Source organism: Marmota flaviventris, chromosome 5 (genome assembly GCF_047511675.1).
Source record: "Marmota flaviventris isolate mMarFla1 chromosome 5, mMarFla1.hap1, whole genome shotgun sequence".
Lineage (NCBI taxonomy): Eukaryota > Metazoa > Chordata > Mammalia > Rodentia > Sciuridae > Marmota > Marmota flaviventris.
This window is the reverse complement of record NC_092502.1, coordinates 30,380,819-30,397,055: the sequence shown is the minus strand read 5'-3', so window position 1 is coordinate 30,397,055 and position 16,237 is coordinate 30,380,819. Positions and strand designations below refer to the sequence as shown.

The following is a 16,237-nucleotide window of genomic DNA, read 5'->3' as shown; positions in this document are numbered from 1 at the left end:
AGGTGCTTGGGCATCCATGATATAAAGAGGGCCGATGGTCATATATGCAGTATATGCATAAATAGCAGAACCAACCTCAATGCAATATGCAGGTGACCTTGAGTGGCATGTGAGTGAATGGAGATGAATAATGAGAAGGCAGCAGTTCACTAGGAAATTGATGCAGGCCTGACTGGATGGCAGTTTTCTCAATATATAGAAAGTAGAAAAATTTCAGTGAGATGTATAGAATCAATTTTAATTAAATGAACAAAGAAAGAATGTGGGTCCAAGTAATTTGAGATTCTGTTACTCATGTTTACAAATGAGATGAGTAATACAGTGCAGGAACTGTGAATGTTGCTTCCATTTAGCATGTAGTTTCTCCTGTAGCAATGTCTTCCTGTGTTGAGAGAACTCATTTAGGAGCTTGGTGTGAAATTTTCTGAAATCAGATTTACAAACCCACATGACTATTAGAAATGTCTGTGGGAGAGGATAGTGGGAGATCAACTGCCCAGCATGGAAAAGAATCCAGTTCAATGCCAAGCATCAAGAAGAACATAAGAAACCACGTCATAGAATATGAGCAATCTCTTGCTGCTACGTGCAAGTTTATTTTTGATTTAGATCATTTAGTCCAAATTCCTGGAAAGAAGTTTCTCCAGCAATAATGGATTCATTTTATAGGAAAGGAGTAAAATAAATTACATATGATCATACATTGCATCCTTTCTTGCTATAGACTGATCACATCAGTGGTGAAGGGCACGAACAAAAGTAAAGCATGAAACAAAACACAAAGTGTTGGAATTAGTCCAAATACAAGTTGTCATAGTAGAGTTGACATTCTCTTTTCCATGGATTTGTTCTGTGTCACAGACTGATACTGACCTCCTGGATTCAGAAGAAACAATTGAAAAAAAAATTGAGAAAACAAAAAGTTGGTTGTTTGAAAACATAAATAAAATTGACAGACCCTTAGCTACGCTAATGAAGAGGATAGAGAAAACTCAAATTACCAGCATACGTGATAAAAAAGGTAATATCACAACAGACACTACAGAAATACAGAGGATAATTAGAAATTATTTTGAAAACGTATACTCCAATAAAACAGAACAGACCGTCCTGGAACCGCCCTGGCCCAGGGCTGCGGAGCCTGCGGAGGCTGCTTCTTGGACCCTGCGCCTATCAGAGTATGCACCAAGCACTAAGCAGCCGAATTCCGGCTCCCGGAACTGAGCCCGCGGGGACTGCTTCTTGGAGCTTACACTTATAGGAGCTTACACAGAGCACGGAGCGGCCGAGTTCCGGCTCCCGGAACCGTCCCGGAACCGCCCTGGCCCAGGGCTGCGGAGCCTGCGGAGGCTGCTTCTTGGACCCTGCGCCTATCAGAGCATACACCAAGCACTAAGCAGCCGAATTCTGGCTCCCGGAACTGAGCCCGCGGGACTGCTTCTTGGAGCTTACACTTATAGGAGCTTACACAGAGCATGGAGCGGCCGAGTTCGGGCTCCCGGAACTTCCCTGGCCCGGGGCTAGGAGCCCGCGGAAACTGCTTCTCGGTCCGGGTCCTGCTGAGGGCCGGTCAGGACTCACCCGTTGCTTTGGTTGCCTGGCAAGGGGAACGAAATGCTGCCATTCGCATAGGATACCAACATGGCAGAGATCTGATGTCAGCAGAAAGCGGCGGAGGAGAGAACTTCATCAATACCAGCGGTGACATAAGCAGTTGGTCTCCTGGTAGGGGGGGTGAGGCACAGTCACCCGAGTCTCCTCAATTTGTCGTAGAGCCAGAGGGGAGGAGACGGGCCGCCGCCAGCGCCCAGAGCAGGCCCAGCGGCTCGCCAGCGTGGTGACCGCGTGACCCCAATTGGAGAGGGGGCGGAGCGGAGCCGCCACCCGCACCCGCAAGGTGGGCAGACCCGCGACCCAGTGGTACATGGACGTGGTAGGAGGGGCAGGGCAGAGCCGCCGTTCGCCCTGGCAAGGTAAACAGACCTGTGACAGCCTGGCGGGTCAGGCCCAGTGGCCTGCCAGTGTGGTACACACGTCACCCCAACTGGAGTAGGGGCAGAGCAGATCCTTCTGCCACGCCCGGATCAGGCCCTGCCGGTGTGGTGGTCACGTGACCCCAATTGGAGTGGGGGCGGAGTGGAACTGCCACCCGTGCCCGCAGGGTGAGCAGACCAGTGATCAACCTGCAGATCAGGCCCAGGGGCCCGCAGGCGTGGTAGGAGGGGCAGGGCAGATCCGCCGCCCGCGCCTCTAAGGTAGGCAGACCTACAACAGACCGGTGGATCAGGCCCAGGAGCCTGCCGGCGTGGTACAAACACCACCCTAATTGGAGTAGTGGCAGAGCAGAGTCGCCGCCCGTGCCAGGAACAGGCCCAGCGTCCTGCAGGCGGGGTAGTCACGACCCCCCAATTGGAGTAGGGGCAGAGCAGAGCCTCCACCCGTGCCCGAAAGGTGGGCAGATCTGCGACCGACCAGCGGGACAGGCCCAGTGGCCTGCCGGTACGACAGACACGTCACCCCATTTGGAGTAGGGGCAGAGTAGAGCCGCCTCCCGCGCCTGCAGGGTAGGCAAACCTGCAACCGACCGGCGGATCAGGCCCGGTGGCCTGCCAGCGTGGTACACTCGTCACCCCAATCGGAGCAGGGGCAGAACAGAGCCGCCGCCAGCTCCCAGAACAGGCCCAGTGACCTGCCGGCGTGGTAGCCACGAAACCCCAATTGGAATAAGGAGAGAGCAGAGCCGCCGCCCGCACCTGCAGGAAAGATACACAAGCAGTATGAAAAGACAAGGAAAGAAAGGACCACAAGCAATGCAGGTCAACGCAACTTTAGAAGAGGTAACAGCTGCAGCAGATGGAATGTCAGATAAAGAATTCAGGATATACATGCTTCAAATGATCTGGAGTATCAAGGAAGACATTAAACAGCAAAATCAGACAATGAAAGATCACTTCGACAACGAATTACGCAAACAAATCCAGGAAGCAAAGGATCAACTATACAGGGAGATAGAGGTTATAAAAAACAAACAAACAGAAATCCTAGAAATGCAGGAAGCAATAAACCAACTTAAAAACTCAATGGAGAATACTACCAGCAGAGTAGAACACTTAGAAGATAGAACATCAGACAATGAAGACAAAGTATTTCAACTGGAAAAGAACATAGACAGCTCAGCAAGACTGTTAAGGAACCATGAGAAGAACATCCAAGAAATATGGGATAACATTAAGAGACCAAACTTAAGAGTCATTGGGATACAGGAAGGTACAGAGCTCCAAACCAAAGGAATAAGAAGTCTATTCAATGAAATAATACAAGAAAACTTCCCAGACTTGAAGAATGAGACAGAATCCCAAATCCTAGAAGCCTACAGGACGCCGAATGTGCAAAATCATAAGAGATCCACACCTAGACACATTATAATGAAGATGCCCAACATACAGAATAAGGAGAGAATTTTAAAAGCTACAAGAGAAAGGAAGCAGATTACATTTAGGGGTAAGCCAATCAGGATAACAGCTGATCTTTCAACACAGACTCTGAAAGCTAGAAGATCCTGGAATAACATATTTCAAACACTGAAAGAAAATGGGTTCCAACCAAGAATTGTGTATCCAGCGAAATTAAGCTTCAGGATGGAGGATGAAATTAAAACCTTCCACGATAAACAAAAGTTTAAAGAATTCGCAGCTAGAAAACCATCTCTTCAAAACATCCTCGCCAAAGCATTACAGGAAGAGGAAATGGAAAATAACAATGAAAACCAACAGTGGGAAGTAGGACAGTAAAGGGGGGGGGAATAATCAAAGAGGAAAACAAACCATGTTTAGTAACAGAAATAAACAAATATGGCTGGAAGAACAACCCATATCTCAATAATAACCCTAAATGTTAATGGCTTAAACTCACCAATTAAGAGACACAGGCTAGTAGAATGGATCACAAAACAAGACCCAACAATATGCTGCCTACAGGAGACGCATTTGATAGGAAAAGACATACATAGGCTGAAGGTGAAAGGTTGGGAAAAATCATATCACTCATATGGACTTCGGAAACAAGCAGGAGTGTCCATACTCATATCAAATAAAATAGATTTCAAGCCAAAGTTAATCAAAAGAGATAAAGAGGGACACTACATACTGCTTAAGGGAACCATACAACAACAAGACATAACAATCATAAATATTTATGCCCCAAACAATGGTGCAGCTATGTTCGTCAAACAAACTCTTCTCAAGTTCAAGAGTCTAATAGACCACCATACCATAATCATGGGAGACTTCAACACACCTCTCTCGCCACTGGACAGATCTTCCAAACAAAAGTTGAATAAGGAAACTATAGAACTCAATAACACTATTAATAACCTAGACCTAATTGACATATATAGAGTATACCACCCAACATCAAGCAGTTACACTTTTTTCTCAGCAGCACATGGATCCTTCTCAAAAATAGATCATATATTATGTCACAGGGCAACTCTTAGACAATATAAAGGAGTAGAGATAATACCATGCATCTTATCTGATCACAATGGAATGAAACTGAAAATCAACGATAAAAGAAGGAAGGAAAAAGCATACATCACTTGGAGAATGAACAATAGGTTACTGAATGATCAATGGGTTATAGAAGACATCAAGGAGGAAATTAAAAAATTCTTAGAGATTAATGAAAACACAGACACAACATATCAGAATCTATGTGACACATTGAAAGCAGTTCTAAGAGGAAAATTCATTGCTTGGAGTTCATTCCTTAAAAAAAGAAAAAACCAACAAATAAATGATCTCATACTTCATCTCAAAATCCTTGAAAAAGAAGAGCAAAACAACAGCAAAAGAAGTAGAAGGCAAGAAATAATTAAAATCAGAGCTGAAATTAATGAAATTGAAACAAAAGAAACAATTGAAAAAATTGACAAAACTAAAAGTTGGTTCTTTGAAAAAATAAACAAAATCGACAGACCCTTAGCCATGCTAGCGAAGAGAAGAAGAGAGAGAACTCAAATTACTAGCATACGGGATGAAAAAGGCAATATCACAACAGACACTTCAGAAATACAGAAGATAATCAAAAACTATTTTGAATCCTTATACTCCAACAAATTAGAAGATAGTGAAGGCATAGATAAATTTCTTAAGTCATATGATCTGCCCAGATTGAGTCAGGAGGATATAGAAAACCTAAACAGACCAATATCAATTGAGGAAATAGAAGAAACCATAAAAAGACTACCAGCTAAGAAAAGCCCAGGACCGGATGGGTATACAGCAGAATTTTACAAAACCTTTAAAGAAGAACTAATACCAATACTTTTCAAGCTACTTCAGGAAATAGAAAAGGAGGGAGAACTTCCAAATTCATTCTATGAGGCCAACATCACCCTGATACCTAAACCAGACAAAGACACTTCAAAGAAAGAAAACTACAGACCAATATCTCTAATGAACCTAGATGCAAAAATCCTCAATAAAATTCTGGCGAATCGGATACAAAAACATATCAAAAAAATTGTACATCATGATCAACTGGATTCATCCCTGGGATGCAAGGCTGGTTCAATATACGGAAATCAATAAATGTTATTCACCACATCAATAGACTTAAAAATAAGAACCATATGATCATCTCGATAGATGCGGAAAAAGCATTCGACAAAGTACAGCATCCCTTTATGTTCAAAACTCTAGAAAAACTAGGGATAACAGGAACATACCTCAATATTGTAAAAGCAATCTATGCTAAGCCTCAGGCTAGCATCATTCTGAATGGAGAAAAACTGAAGGCATTCCCTCTAAAATCTGGAACAAGACAGGGATGCCCTCTCTCTCCACTTCTGTTCAACATAGTTCTCGAAACATTGGCCAGAGCAATTAGACAGACGAAAGAAATTAAAGGCATAAAAATAGGAAAAGAAGAACTTAAATTATCACTATTTGCAGATGATATGATTCTATACCTAGCAGACCCAAAAGGCTCTACAAAGAAACTATTAGAGCTAATAAATGAATTCAGCAAAGTGGCAGGATATAAAATCAACACGCATAAATCAAAGGCATTCCTGTATATCAGCGACAAATCCTCTGAAATGGAAATGAGGACAACCACTCCATTCACAATATCTTCAAAAAAAATAAAATACTTGGGAATCAACCTAACAAAAGAGGTGAAAGACTTATACAATGAAAACTACAGAACCCTAAAGAGAGAAATAGAAGAAGATCTTAGAAGATGGAAAATATACCCTGTTCATGGATAGGCAGAACTAACATCATCAAAATGGCGATATTACCAAAAGTTCTCTATAGGTTTAATGCAATGCCAATCAAAATCCCAACGGCATTTCTTGTAGAAATAGAGAAAGCAATGATGAAATTAATATGGCAATATGAATTTCAGATTGGCAATATGAATTCCAGAATAGCAAAAACAATGCTAAGCAGGAAGTGTGAATCAGGCGGTATAGCGATACCAGACTTCAAACTATACTACAGAGCAATAGTAACAAAAACAGCATGGTACTGGTACCAAAACAGGCGGGTGGACCAATGGTACAGAATAGAGGACACAGAAACCAATCCACAAAACTACAACTATCTTATATTTGATAAAGGGGCTAAAAGCATGCAATGGAGGAAGGATAGCATCTTCAACAAATGGTGCTGGGAAAACTGGAAATCCATATGCAACAAAATGAAACTGAATCCCTTTCTCTCGCCATGCACAAAAGTGAATTCAAAATGGATCAAGGAGCTTGATATCAAATCAGAGACGCGCCGTCTGATAGAAGAAAAAGTTGGCTACGATCTACAGTCGGTGGGGTTGGGCTCCAAATTCCTCAATAGGACACCCATAGCACAAAAGTTAATAACTAGAATCAACAAATGGGACTTAATCAAACTAAAAAGTTTTTTCTCAGCAAAAGAAACAATAAGAGAGGTAAATAGGGAGCCTACACCCTGGGAACAAATCTTTACTCCTCACACTTCAGATAGAGCCCTAATATCCAGAGTATACAAAGAACTCAAAAAATTAGACAATAAGAGAACAAACAACCCAATCAACAAATGGGCCAAGGACCTGAACAGACACTTCTCAGAGGAGGACATACAGTCAATCAACAAGTACATGAAAAAATGCTCAACATCTCTAGCTGTCAGAGAAATGCAAATCAAAACCACCCTAAGATACCATCTCACTCCAGTAAGATTGGCAGCCATTAAGAAGTCAAACAACAACAAGTGCTGGCGAGGATGTGGGGAAAAGGGTACACTTGTACATTGCTGGTGGGACTGCAGATCGGTGCAGCCAATTTGGAAAGCAGTATGGAGATTTCTTGGAAAGTTGGGAATGGAGCCACCATTTGACCCAGCTATTCCCCTTCTTGGTCTATTCCCTAAAGACCTAAAAAGGGCATGCTACAGGGACACTGCTACATCGATGTTCATAGCAGCACAGTTCACAATAGCAAGACTGTGGAACCAACCTAGATGCCCTTCAATAGACGAATGGGTAAAAAAAAATGTGGCATTTATACACAATGGAGTATTACTCTGCATTAAAAAATGACAAAATCATAGAATTTACAGGGAAATGGATGGCATTAGAGCAGATTATGCTAAGTGAAGCTAGCCAATCCCTAAAAAACAAATGCCAAATGTCTTCTTTGATATAAGGAGAGTAACTAAGAACAGAGTAGGGATGAAGAGCAGGAGAAGAAGATTAACATTTAACAGGGATGAGAGGTGGGAGGGAAAGGGAGAGAGAAGGGAAATTGCATGGTAATGGAAGGAGACCCTCAGGGTTATACAGTGGAGGAGGTAGAGAGAGAGGAGGGGAGGGGAGGGGAGAGGTGGGGAGGGGGGAGGGGGGAGGACGGGAAAGGCAGCAGAGCACAACAGACACTAGTATGGCAATTTGTAAATCAATGGATGTGTAACTGATGTGATTCTGCAATCTGGGTATGGGGTGAAGGTGGGAGTTCATAACCCACTTGAATCAAAGTGTGGAATATGATATGTCAAGAAATTTGTAATGTTTTGAACAACCCACAATAAAAAATTAAAAAAAAAAACAAAAAACAGAAGACATTGAATGCATTGTCAAATTTCTTAAGTCATATGATTTGTCCAGATTGAATCAGGAAGATAAAGACAAGTTAAACAGACCAATATCAAGTGAGGAAATAGAAGATGCCATCAGAAGCTTACCAAGCAAGAAAAGCCCAGGACCACATGGATACACAGCGAAGTTCTACAAGATCTTTAAAGAAGAACAAATACCTATACTCTTAAATTTATTTCAGGAAATAGAAAAATAGGCAGCACTTCCAAACTCATTCTATGAGGCCAATATCACCCTGATTCTAAAACCAGGCAAAGATACATTGAAGAAAGAAAACTTTAGACCAATATCTCTAATAAATATACATGCAAAAATTCTCAATAAAATCCTGGCAAATTGAATACAAAAATATATCAAAAAAATCCTGCACCATGATCAAATGGGATTCATCCCAGGGATGCAAGGTTGGTTCAACATATAGAAATCAATCAATAATAAATAAATCAATAGACTCAAAGATAAGAAGCATATGATCATCTCAATAGATGCAGAAAAAACATTTGACAAAATACAGGACCTCTTCATGTTTAAAACACTAGAAAACTCTGGGTATAATGGAAACCTATCTCAACATCATAAAGGCTATCCATTCTAAGCCTCAGGCCAACATCATTCTAAATGGAGAAAAATTAAAGGCATTCCCTCTGAAAACTAGAATAAGACAGGTATGCTCTTTTTCACTACTTCTATTTAAATAGTTCTTGAAACACTGGCCAGAGCAATCAGATGAAAGAAATTAAAGGGATATGTATAGGAAAAGAAGAACTTAATTTAGCACTATTTGCTGACGATATGATTGTATACTTAGATGACCCAAAAAGCTCCACAGAAAACTTCTAGAACTAGTAAATGAATTCAGCAGAGTAGCAGGATATAAACTCAACACCCCAAAATCAAAGGCATTTCTGTGTATCACCGAGAAATCCTCTGAGAAAGAAATGAGGAAAACTACTCCATTTACAATAACCTCAAAAAAAAAAAAAAAAAAAAGATACTTGGGAATCAATTTAACGAAAGAGGTGAAAGATCTATACAATGAAAATTACAGAACCCTAAAGAAAGATATCAAAGAAGACCTTAGAAGATGGAAAGATCTACCTTGGCTTGGATAGGCAGAATTAATATTATCAAAATGACCATACTATCTAAAACAAAGACCATATCTTCATTCTCTCAGGCATCTCAGTTCTACCTCTGCCCCTTTAAGTTCTTTTTAAATTTAGAGAGGAAAGAAAATCAGCCTCATATTCCAACTAACCACTGTAATGACTCCAATCTGGGACACATAATTTTAGCACTTTTAAATATATTTTCCTCATGAAATTACAACAGTATTTTGAAAAATGGATGCAAGCATCAACATCCACATGTTGTGGCAATCCTCCCAACACATTGTGGAACATCTATATATATCATGTGTGAATAGTTTGTTATCCTTTCAAAAGTTTCAATATATGCTTTCTAGAGAAGTTGTACCACATAAGTTACCTAATTTGAAGTTCCATGTTTCCATCATCAATTTTGCTCTTATTGGAAGAGAATCTTCTATTTTGTTCATACGCTTGATGTACGTGGAGAAAAGATATGATATGATATGATATGATATATATATATATATATATATATATATATATATATATATATATATATATATATTAGATTTGATCCCATCCAGCATGCATTTAATAATGTAACATAAACATAGAAAATGAATTTTACCTTGAAGGAATCACATAAACCCCGATGAACTGAAAAGAGATTGAGATATATGCTCAAATAAATCTGAATATGCAAAGGGGAGGGAGGGGAGGATATGTGGAGGCAGGAAAGATGGTGGAATAGATGGACATCATTACCCTAGGTACTGTGTGTGTGTGTGTGTGTGTGTGTGTGTGTGTGTGTGTATATATATATGTGACACTACAATGTGTATAACCATAGAAATGTGAAGTTGTGCTGCAATTGAATAGAATGCATCAAAATATATTCTGCTGTCATGTATATATCTAATTAAAATTACTTTCAAAAAATCTGAATATAACAAAAACTATTCTCATTTCACACTAAATGAAAATGGACCCTAGGCCTGGTAGTTAGCATTGGTGAAGACTACTTTAGCTTTAGGAATCCTCTTTCATTTGGGGGCTTTATGTTGAACAATGACAGAAGACTCAAATGTACTAAATCAGAATCAGGAATATAAGTTTCAGAAAATTTGCAGTTGAGTTTCCAGGGGTAAAATCAGTTTTGCAATGGCCCTTAATAGAATGTTGGAGATGCAGTATGCTGGAGAGCATAGTGATCTGTTTTCAGAAGAGGAAAAAAAGATCCTGAGAAGTGCAATAAGGAAACTGAGTTTAAAATGTGGCAGCATATATCTCGAGTGAACCCTATCAGAATCATTTAATCCATTTTATTATAAGTATGCTTTCTGTCCCTCATTTGCCTCATAATTATCAAATTCAATGTTGCGATGAGTTTTCGAGGGAAGGTATAATTGTGTGCACATCAGAGAGAGTGTGTGTTTAGAATAAAAGGTAATACACATATAGCTCATACTCATGTGAAAAACTGGTGTACTTTCTTTTCCCAAAATTCCTTGTTTAATCAATAATTACTTTCTTTTTGCCCTCTCCTGGGAAGACAGTGGTTTCTCATCCATGAAAAAAAAATATACAGTAAAGCTACAGTGTTCAGACTAGACAATACGAGGCACTTTTCCAAAAAGAAAAGTGTTCTGAAAGTTTGTAGAATTATCAGATATCAATATACTAGTGTGTTTCAAAGAAATTGGTTGAGGGCTGGGATTGTGGCTCAGCAGTAGAGCACTCGCCTAGCATGGGCGGGACCCAGGTTCGATCCTCAGCACCTCATAAAAATAAAGGCATTGTGTTGTGTCCATCTAGTAAAAAAAAAAAAAAAAGATTCTCTCTCTCTCTCTCTGTCTCTCTGTCTCTTAAAAAAAAGAAATTGGTTGATACACAAAGAGTACTATATTGGTGTTTCAGGAACAAACTTCATAAAAGATTTCTGGTTAAAATATGATCTGGTGTGGCTTATCTTGACAGCTTTTCAAGTAATTGCACAAAAGTCCCAGATGATTACAACATTTGCTTTCTAGAGTTCAGAATTTATGTCAGCGATATAGTGCATTCCTGGCATGTCCAGGGACATGGTTTCTCACAAAACACCAATAAAATTATGAAACCAAGAATATTAAGAATGATAATAAGAATAACAAGTATGGAAATATTAGTGTCCTTTAAAGCAATGAATGCTTCAAAAATGCAACACGGCTCATCTGAATGAAACATATGGATGCTTCACACGTGTGATGCCACTGGATACAGATGGGAGAAATGGGTAGCTGCAGGTTACTCAGATTCTTCCAGTTGTAACATATTCCTATCATCACTGCTTGGGATTTTGAGTTGAAACAGACAAACTGAAAAGAACTGACGAGAATTCTGTCATGTTCCTCATATTTCCTTGCTAAATTCTATGTTACCTTCCTCACATTCCCATCCCTTTAGCTTTTCCAAAGGAATCCACAGAAGTGGGAGCTTGTCTCCATACATTTTACATTTTATGTGTGGCTCTTTGCCACACCTTGCAGCCTGTCAATGTGACAGATTTATCTTAGAAATATCTTCTCTTCACCTTAGTCTTTGGGTCCCTCCCATATCTCAAGAGACATGCTCAGAATGAAAAGCAAGATTTGTGCTTGCACTTGATCTGATTGTGTCTTGAAATGTAGGAACTGATAGTGTTTCTTGCATATTTCCCAAAAGGATATCCAATGCACAGCTCCAAATCATCTTTTCTACGGATCAGGATCATTTGAATCACCTTAGACTATAATGAACATATAGAAGCTACGACCTGCTGAGTCAGAACAAGATTTTGAACATGGTCACTAAGAGATGATTCCTAACAGTTGCAGAGTGTCAGTGTGAAATTTGTCAGCTTCTAATTCTTCTAGGTTAATTTGAATGTAGCTCTGGATTCTTCCCTCAAAATAAAGTTTAGAAGAATCTTTAAGCTTTCCAAAGTTAATTTTAGATACCTGTGGATTTGGAAAGTGCTCAATAATTATTCCTAGTCCTTTCAACTAAAGCATTTGCTGTTTCTGCCCTAAAATTTTGCCCTAGTGAGTAGCAACATGTTGCATGTCATTAACTTGTACACCTGCCTAATCATTTAGGGTAAGTGAACTTAGCTCTGTGGGAGCAGGTCTTCACTGCGCATTCATTCCCAACTGTTAGTAAGTCAGGAAGGATGGAAAAGTTGTACCCTCTCCATCATTCAACTTTGGAACTGGAAACTCACAAATTCTTCTCACACTTTAAAAACCCTGTTCTTTTTCCTTCTTACATGTTGTTGGGATTTCCTACCCTCTCCTGAGTACCACTGGTTCTTTTTTACTTTTATTCTTTTTGACAATGTGTACTCACTACCTTCACCAGTCTTAATTCCCTCTTTTTTAGGCATTTTCCTTATTTAAATTTACCTGTGATAAAAGCATGTCTCAAATGCAACTCACAGTTCAGTACCTTTATCTATACATCCAATTTAACCTGTGGCTGAGAGATTACTGAGAGACTCCACTTCTTACATTTTTTTCTTAAACTTTACTACTTATGTAATATGCACATGTCTTGCACAATTAGTATATACCAGTGCTCATATTTCTTGGACATATTCTTTCCAATATATTTAGTCTTCTATGTGGTTCTTACCTTTTCCAAGTTCACTTATTCCTTTTCTTGTGCTTGCATTGATCTCAACAGATTCAGAAGCAGCACACATCTCCTGAAGTTGCTCAGAATCACTCTGGTAATGACAAAAATGAGTTACATATAGATATTATCATCACTCTTTGCACATCCCCATATTTACAATTGTGCTGTCTTTGGAATTGGAGATTAGACCATTACATTTAGTGAAATAATATTTCCCTATAAGACTCGATCTTATGCAGTCCAGATGAAGCTGAGCTCTTCTCTTCATCTAGCTACCCATGGGGCAAAACCGGGAAAAAATGAAAGAGGAAATGTGTTCTCTAACAACAAGCACTGTTATACATATATTCAAAGCATCTCACATCAGTGCTTAACTAGCAATGTGTGTATTCCCCCAACAAAACTCTTTTGATGTTATACAGATTTGACATTTTAAACATAGGAGGGTTAAATTTTTTTTTTTGCATGTGGTTGGACACGATTCATTTATTTGATTTATTTTTATGTGATGCTGAATCAAACCCGGGTTTCACACATGCGAGGCAAACACTCATCACTGAGCCACAACCACAGCCTGGGAGGGTTAATTAAATATTTAATGTTAAATATGATATTTGATGTGATAGAGATTTCAAATGTGTCACATCAAGTAGGAAGAAAATACACTTGGAATTGTTTAATTTTATTCACCAGAGTCTTCTAAAAATTAATATATTTCAGCAAAGTATTTACTTCATCAAAATTTGAGTTTCAAGGAAGAGAAATTTAGAACAAAAATGTGTCCACAATTAATGTGGACAAAGGAAAACACTGCATTTGGGTAGAGTATGCAAACATCTTCCTTGAACAAAGTCTTGGAATTCCATGGAAGGAAGGCACTATTTAATGAGTATTTTCAGAGATTGGAGCCAGAAAAACTGGTGTATGGCTGCATAAAGAATAAGTCAGGCTGTGTGGAAATGCTGGAAAGCCACGACAAGAACCAGTGACCAGATGAACACAGAATCCATGGCTTTTAAAAAAAGAAATGCATTCATTGAATGAATAGACTGCAGCATTGTCAGGAAAAAGTAGCAGAGTGCAAGTAATGAATCTCTCCTCTCGAAGGCTGAGGAGAATCTCACTAACACAAGTAAAAAATGGGAAAAAGCAAGAGATACACAGTTCTTAAATCAGGAATTACAAAATGCCCACTAGAATTCAAGGAAATACCATTCAAAACTGCATTGGCATTTCAGATGCCCCCAGTCAGAATGACATTTTTCAAGTATTCAAATAATAAGTGCAGTTCAGGATGTGGCAGGAAAGTCCAATCCTAGACTGCCAGACTGAAAATTTAAGACCTCCACACTGGAAAGCATTATGGAGATTCCTTTAGATTCTAGGAGTATGATCCAGCTTTCTCACTCCTTCCAATTAACCCCAATGTATGAGTCAGAATGCACATGTGATATATGAACTTCAATATTTTACACTACAAGTCACATTTATAGAATTATGGAACTAACTGATACTCATCAACAAAAGAATATTCAGCACTGATTTTTAGCAAATTAGTTATTCTTGATAAACCATTATGGCAAAATGATTTCACATATAATGTATTAAAATACTGCCTTAAATGTCTTTCAAACATATAAAAGAGCAGCAAAATCTTCTTAATTGTGTAAAAATTATTTTAGAGAGAAAATAAGAAACTAATAGAGATTCCTCTCAACACAAATACGACATTTTCAGCAGAGGAGAGACTTGGATTTTTGCGTGGATATTAAGCAAATTTCAAAATACTGCACAAAATCCTGGGCAGAGTTAGACTGTGAGTGCAGGATCTTTTTATCCCTGGTTACTTCACAGAGGCTTTTTTCCTGGGATAACGGAAACAACATACATTCCTATTTCAACTTCTAAAATCAGATCAAACCATAGTACAAAACAATGGTTGGGAGGCACCCAAAGGAAGAATTAAAATGGGTTCTAATCTGAGACCAGAATCCAAGACCAGATCTGCTGAGAGCCTTCGGTAGCTGGAGCTTGGACCCGTGGTCTGCCAAAGATTAAAAAGTCATGGTACTTTCATTGAAATATGTTGTTTGAAGGTCTCTGATAGCAAGTGCCAGGGCAATGGCTGGTAGGAAACTGGATGCATGCAGAAAACACACATGATGATCCACACCAGGGATGGTAAACAAACTCAGCTGAGAGGCATTTAGAAATTCGTTGGCTTTTCCAACACACTGGTTTTTGTAGACACCCTTCTGGTGATTACAATGAAATTCTCAGGGTAATCACCTTGGAGAAGAGTTTCATTGTGTAGTAACTCTGTTTGCTGGATCAGAAACCACTGAAGGTATTGCAACTCCTGAATGCATAGCCAACTTTCCTTACAGAATGGTGGAAGTTTACCCTGATCCAATGATGGCAGGATAGTGATAATCAGGAATGGGATGGAAACTCTCATCAGAAATACATGTGTTTGCGTGTTGGACAGTTATTTGAGTAGAGGTTCACAGAACACTGCCTCTTGAAATGGTTGTTTAGAATAATGACACTGAAGGAGAGTGCTTTTTGAGAATTCAAGTGACAGAAGAATCTAGCAGTGCTGGGCATTGGCAGGTACAATGGCATTTTCCTACAGTTCCCAGAAGAAATTGCAGATTCTCCAAGCAGGTCATGACTGCTGTGCCCAACAGCTTGTAAGAAAACCCCTCAGAGATATGGACTCTTGCCTACCTCTACATCACTGATTATAGGAGTCCATCTTTAGAGTCTGCATTGCTCACTAGAGTGTTTGTCAGTAAGTATCCATGTTAGATGGGCCCACATCCCTGTGTATATGAACAAGTACTAAGGCTGAGGATTTTCTCCAAATTGTGAAGTTCTCTCATTTCTCTGGGCGAGGTGGGGGCCATCGAGCATCTGAGCTCAGCTTATTCATGGCAATAGCAGGTTAGGACATTTGCAGCTAGAGCAAACAAAGAAAGAGGGTTTCTAAAATTAGAAGTCCTGCACAGAAATATCTCCTAACATTAGTATAAGGGAAATCTCAAGCTTTTTTTTTATTGGTGTTCTTGATGTGTTTTTGTCTGTTATTGGAATGGGGTTTTCACATTATTTCATTTTTCACCGTCAATCTTATTTTTTTTTTTTGAGAATTTCATTGCATTACTGTGTGTGTGTGTGTGTGTGTGTGTGTGTGTTTGTGTGTTCACTATGAAGTGACCAGTTTACCTCTCATTTTAAATTTTTTCTTTCCAATTTGAGTTCATTTCCCCTCATCTCCTCTTTGGCCTTCTTTACTCCCACCTCTTTCCTTCTATTTTAAAACAAGGCCTAATAATTATATTAAAACCAAGGCCTCT

At 39.4% G+C, this 16,237-nt stretch overlaps 1 protein-coding gene across 1 annotated transcript in view; it reads right to left on the bottom strand.

Annotated features, from left to right (window-relative positions):
* The window catches only part of LOC114082245 (uncharacterized), a 281,118-nt gene that overhangs the window by 22,577 nt on the left and 242,304 nt on the right, over window positions 1-16,237 (bottom strand). Inside the window, exons 120-122 of the mRNA XM_071612054.1 lie at window positions 12,876-12,969; window positions 9,856-9,884; window positions 9,625-9,697 (exon numbers count right to left, since the gene is read on the bottom strand). Of these exons, the coding sequence (XP_071468155.1) occupies window positions 9,625-9,697; window positions 9,856-9,884; window positions 12,876-12,969 (196 nt within the window). The remainder of the gene's footprint in view (window positions 1-9,624; window positions 9,698-9,855; window positions 9,885-12,875; window positions 12,970-16,237) is intronic.